Source organism: Rhincodon typus, chromosome 1, assembly GCF_021869965.1.
Source record: "Rhincodon typus isolate 14 chromosome 1, sRhiTyp1.1, whole genome shotgun sequence".
NCBI lineage: Eukaryota > Metazoa > Chordata > Chondrichthyes > Orectolobiformes > Rhincodontidae > Rhincodon > Rhincodon typus.
In genome coordinates, this window is record NC_063332.1 from 85,110,532 (window position 1) to 85,116,834 (window position 6,303).

At 41.1% G+C, this 6,303-nt stretch overlaps 1 protein-coding gene across 1 annotated transcript in view; it reads right to left on the bottom strand.

Annotated features, from left to right (window-relative positions):
• LOC109932995 (sister chromatid cohesion protein PDS5 homolog A-like) overlaps window positions 1–5,841 on the bottom strand; it is a 160,982-nt gene extending 155,141 nt beyond the window's left edge. Inside the window, exons 1-2 of the mRNA XM_048600833.1 lie at window positions 5,701–5,841; window positions 4,665–4,815 (exon numbers count right to left, since the gene is read on the bottom strand). Of these exons, the coding sequence (XP_048456790.1) occupies window positions 4,665–4,775 (111 nt within the window). The 5' untranslated portion in view covers window positions 4,776–4,815; window positions 5,701–5,841. The remainder of the gene's footprint in view (window positions 1–4,664; window positions 4,816–5,700) is intronic.
• Window positions 5,842–6,303: the final 462 nt, after the last annotated feature.

Consider the following 6,303-nt stretch of genomic DNA (forward strand, 5'->3'; position numbering starts at 1 on the left):
CACTTGGGGACCCTACAGCCCTCTGGACTCAATACTGAGTTCAATAATTTTAGGGCCTAAACTCTCCCATGTCTCAGCTCCCCACGCCACACACCAGGCCTTGTTACCACATAGCCTGCCATTACACACCCACTGTTGTTAGTCACTAACAGTCCCCATTAACAACCATTCACCCTCCCAGCCTGATCGTTAGCAACCCCTTTGTCTGTCCAACTGTCTTTCTCTCTCTGTGGGCTCTATCCTATCGTTTACTCCCTACCCCACCCACTTCCCTATTTTCTGCATATAAACTGACGTTTTCCCAGCCACCATCAGTTCTGAGGAAGGGTCACCATACCCGAAACGTTAACTCTGTTTTCTCCTTCACAGATGCTGCCAGACTTGCTGAGCTTTTCCAGCAACTTTGTTTTTGTTCCACATTACCCATATGCCTGATACAAATTCCTTAAGTAAGCAATTAACAAGAGGCCAGCAGAAGCGTAGCATTCTCACCAATTTATGGGAATCTCTTATCAAAAACTGATCAAACTGGAGAAGCATCCACAAAGGTGCAACCAAAGAGCATTTCTGACAGATCCAGATGTGGCCAAGCACAAACAGTGGAAGAAGAACGCAAAAAACCAAACATCCCACCCACTGCTTCATCAAACACTACCTACCGTGGCAGTGACAGAGTGTGCAGGTCTTGCATTGGACTGTTTCAGTCATTTCAAGACCCACAACACTGGATGGAAGAATGTCATCCTCGAACCCAAGTAGCTACCAAAGAAAAACGGTAGATTACGGCATAACCATTATCAAATGTAAATAGTTTAAACTACAGCTCTGATCCCTGTACTACACTACCAAACACCATTTTCCAATCTGAAACTGGCCCTTTTATCCCAAACCATTGCTTCCTGTTAGTTAGTCTGCCCTCTATCCATTCAAATACAATAATCCCCAGGACCAAGGGGCACTATCTTATGAAGTACCTTTTTACTTTTGAAAATGCAAAATCACTACAACTACTAGTTCCCCTTTTTCCACCCTACTTGCTTCATCCTCAAAAGACTAGTTATTAAACACTACTTAACATACACAAAACCATGCTGACGTGACATAGGTATATTATAAGTTTCTAAATGTCCTGGTGCCAATTCTTTTATATTGGATTCTAGCATTTTCCCAAAACAGGTGTTAGACTAACTAGCCTATAGTTGCCTGCTTTCTGTCTGTTATGTCATATTTGCAGGTTTCCACACCACTGAAATACTTCCAAGATCTTGGGAAGTTTCAAAGGTTACGACCAGCAGCCTATTCCTCCAAGACCCGAGAATATAGGCCATCTGGTCCAGAGTGCTTGTCAGTCTTTAGCCCCATTAGTTTACCAAGTACAATTTCTCTAGTGACCATGATTGCTTTACATTTCTCCTCCCTACAATGTTTTGATTTTCTACTCTTCAAAGGTTGCAAATTTGAGTGACAAGTGGAAACCAGTGGATGCAGTGACTTTGGATCTTGAACAAACATTTGACATGATGGCACAACACAATATTGCAAAAAATTAGGAGCCATGCTTCTGGGGATAGTGAACTATCAAATACATTGACAGAAAACAGAAAAAACAATCTGTCTTAAATAGTGAAAAACTAATAAATGCTGGGATTCAGAAGGATTCTATGCTCTTATATACAAATCACGAAGCTCAGCAAGAATTAGGAAAGCAAACGGTATACTGGCCTTTATTATAAAAACAGTTAACTCATTTTAATGTAATAACATAGGGCTTAGGTGAGACTACACGTGAAATACTGTGTACATTTCTGTCCCCTGGTCGGAGAGATATTCACTCTAGTGATAATGTAACAAAGGTTGGCTGACTGACTCATGGGGTGAGGATATTGCTCTTTGAGGGAGAGTACAAATAAGGCTCGGCACATATTTCATGGAATTTTACAAGATAAGTGGAAATGCTAAAACTTATTAAATCATCGCAGGGTTTGACTGGGTCAACACCGAGAGACTGTTTACCCTGACTCAGGAGGTTAGAACTACGGTTGGTCTCAGAGTAAGGATTGGCCATTTAGGACTGAAATAAGGAGGAAATTTTCATTCTTTGGGTCATATTCCTTTAGCATACTCTACGACAGAAAAACATAGGATGCTCAGTGAGCGAGTAAACTCAGTCAGATTGAAAGAATTTTGATATGAGGAATGTGGGAAGATGTTGTCAATGCAGACCATCAGGAACACTCCCACTGAGTAGGGGACAAGCTCAACGGACTGCAAGGCCAATTTCTATTCCTGCTTCCTCTATTCTTCTAAATGCTTTTTTAATCGCTATCTTCTACTGTGAGCATCTAGTTGCCTCAACCACTCCAAACAACAGCAAGTTCTATATTATAACCACTCTCTGGATAATGGCATATTTCCTGAATTAAATATGCCAAATCCTCATTATTTGCAAAGGCAAGGGGCAGAGATTTCCCATGGATAACAGCAAATAGAGATACTGCTACCATGTAACTTTACCAGGAGGACTGCATAATCAGACTGGACAGGTCTATCAGAAAAGGAATCTGGGGTCAACTTCACAAGTACACAGATCCACGGGAGAGAATCCACAGATAAACACCGAATTCTGCATTTACAAGCCATAGCGGGAACCATCTCCACTTCTACCCAATCAAACTTTTTCATAAAATTAAAATATTTAAAACAATAAATGTAGAGCCTGAGATTTCTTATTTTGAAATACTGCATTCAGTTTCAAAATGTTGACTCCAGTTTTATTCATATGCTTAATTACGTAGACTATATCCCATTTTTCTATTGAGCTCAACAGAATCTCACAAATAGATATAATCTCAAGAAAATCAGAACAATTTCAACAACTGGAACGGCATTTGTTAGTCACGACGTACTGATCACAAAATATTCTTACTAACAAGGTTCTCAGCAAATAAAAGCCAAGATACAGAATAAAACATTTCAGACATCCTACAGAAAATTATAACGAACTACTTTGTAGAACTATGAAATATCACAAAATTTTACATGATTCTTTGTTAGACCATTTACAATCATATTCAGTTGTGATCAAATTTTCATTTCATTTGAAATTTATATCAATTATAAATGGCATCAGAAAGAACTTGTATTGATGAGGCAGAACTACAAATGTGCAAAATAGTTCTAAAGGAAATTAACGTGAGGCTATCAGAGTCTTAGAAATACCGAAATGTTTATTTTTCAAAAAAGTAAACACCCTGTGTTCAATTGTTATTACTTTTCTATTTTCATTTTCCCTAAGAATTAATAGGTCATCCTATCATCATCTTCCTTTGGAATTTTAAAATGAAGTACTTGCTATTACACCCGCTCTCCATTTGAAAGTGGTAGTAATTCTGAATAAAATTTTAGTTAATTAGTGAAAACAGATTTTTTTTTCAGCCAAAAGACAAGGATCTAAAGACCAATAGTTATAATGGTAATTTTTTGATGTGTTGCCCAGATAGTATGTAACTTCTGATTGATGGACGTGCTTTTGGCTTTTCTTACAGCCAACCTGATCTGTCATATGCTGTTCATAGAATATTTAAGTTGCAAGATTCTTAGCTTTCTGATATCTTCTCAGTCAACAGCAAGAAAAGACCAGATGACAAGCTTCTTCATCTTTTTCCAATTCAACGAGCCATATGACATGCAAAACACCTTTGAAACAATTTTCATCAGTATAATAAATCAATATTGTATACTGTCACATTGCATGTCACAGATTTGTGGATAAGCATAACACTGGATATAACTCAGTGCACATGTAAAAACTGGAGTAAATTAATTGAGCATTATGAGAAATAAAAATTCAAACCGAGTGAAAAACAAAATATCACTCTCTCGAAATGGGTAAATGGCTAGGTAGATTTCAACACTGTAAAACATCCACTATCAAAAATCAGTTAGGTAAAGCAATTTCAATTTTTTTAAGCATTCCAAATAAAAATTCCACAGTCCTGCACATTTTAGAAAAATAAGTTAGCATTCTAGAACTGCAGCAATCTACAAAATATAACACAAAACTTTCCCTGAAGTGTGTTGATAATATCAAAATCTATTGGACAAAGTTCTTCAAAGCAATATTATTAAACTTTATTTGGAGTAATGGAGTTGGAGAAGGGAAGGAAGAGGAGCCACTGACTAATTCTCTCATAACCTATGGCAATCCATCAAGAACTAAATTCTCAACTGCAGATCATTGTTTCAAGATAGACTAATATAAAAGATAGCACAAAGACAAAATGATCAATTTGTAATGCTGATAAACTATTCATGCTTAACTAACTTGAAATAATTTCTTAATTTTCAATGAAACTGCAAAACAAAGTCAAACTGTGAAACAATGCCAGACATTGCCATGTTGCAACTTGTTAAATTATCAAAAATATTGCAATTAAGTGATCTGTGCAAAGTAGAATTAATTTATTGGTAATCTTAAGCATAAAATGAAAGAAAATCCAAGTCATGTTTTCATGTAAGGTCATGCACCTGAAACGTTAACTCTTTCACCAAAGATGCCAACCGACCAGCTGAGAGTTGCCCTGCGCTGTGGTCTCAAATTGATGGATCTTTCAGAAAACAAAGCATCTTGGAAAATTATTTCAACAAGTCACGTCTAAAAGTACCTTTAGCCTTTTGACCAATTCATCGTTGGAAATTTTGTCGGTAATTTCCTTAACACCAGGAGGGTAGATTATGATTTTTCCATCTGCAGGTTTCGGTTGTGGGAAAGCCATCTCCTTCGAGTTTTCCCTTTCTGTAGATCACTACTGGCCTCTGCTGGTCAGAAACAAGTTTAAAATGTTACACTCAGTTTTTTCCTTTCCAATCCTTCCTCAATTAAAAAAATGTCAAGGCATAAAACAGCAGATCCATGCTGACCGATCTTGTTGATAACGTTGAGGAATGGAAGGAGCCAAGAGACTCGGAAAAGGTGTCTTTAAGGTCTTGCAGCCAAAAATGTTTTCCCGTCACTTTCTGGACGGGGTCAGGGGTATGCAGAGTGGGAGAAGAAGCGGTCACAAACTCCGCTCAATCGGCCTGCGTTTTGGCTGAACCCGGAGCAGGGTCCGAATTAGAGTGAATGCGTGCCCGTCCTCGGTATGGTGCAGGAGCTATCCGGCCGCCCACCAACCTCACATCACCACAAAAAGTTGTCGCGCACGGGCTCCTCGGGCCTGCAATCTCAGGCCTCGACACCAGGACAGCAGTGGCGGTATGATGGAGTGCAGTCACACACCTCGGGCCGGTTATTTACAACTTCATGGCAGACAGTGGGGAGGAGAAGGGGGGCGGGCGCGTATCCGGGAAATACTCAGTTCTATCCCGCCATAAATTACAAAGACTCGGGGAACAGGCCGCGGCCCCGAGTTCAGACTCGCCGCCGCTTCATTCAGCGACTCGTTGAATTTCTGCAACTTCGCGTCCGGGACCGGGGATTTTGTTTTCTTCGTTTTTTTTTGTTTTCTAAGGAGGGCCCCGACATATAGCCAGGCCCTGGCCTTCCCTCCCCCTCCTCCGCGCACCGTCCCGCTCGAGTTCTGAAATACTGTTTCTCAGCCAGCGAGCAGGCGGGAGGGAGGGAGGCTGAGCGCGGCCTGCAGCTAGCCTCCCGCCCGAGCTGCCGCGGGCTCCATTCCCGGCTCCAGCAGCGGCGCTCACCTCATGAATCCCGGCGGTTCGCTCTCAGGTGTCCAGCAAAGCAGGAGTTTCACAGAGTCGCACCGAGCAGCGGCGGCGGCAGCAGGACAGCGCCGGGGAACAACGGACAGAGCGGCCACAACACGCCACAGCGAACGGAGAGAGACAGCGCCCTCTGGCCAGGAGGAGCACCAACACACCATGGGCGGGCAAAGTGGCGCCAGCGCCACCTTACCCTGGAGGAGTGGATGCGCTCGGACTGACAGTAACCACGTCGCCACCTACACAGGAGGAGGATCATTTTGTGACTTTGATGTCTCGCCAGTGTAAAATGTGCAACGGTGTTTGACAAATTTGGGACTAAGTTATACCAAGTCGATAGAGCGATTGTCTCAAGAGCAACTTACTTCGGTTGATAGAAATCTAAATTGAAAATTTAAAACTATGCTCGAAATCTTCAGCAGGTCCAGCAGCATTTTTGGAGAAAGAAACAAAGTTAATTTGGTCTTTCTCAGAACTCTGACCAAAGGTCATTCAACCTAAGTGTTTTGTTGTCTCCACAAAATCTGACAGCCCTTTTCACATGCCCAGTTTCTGTTTGATCTTGGCCATTTTCTTATTCAA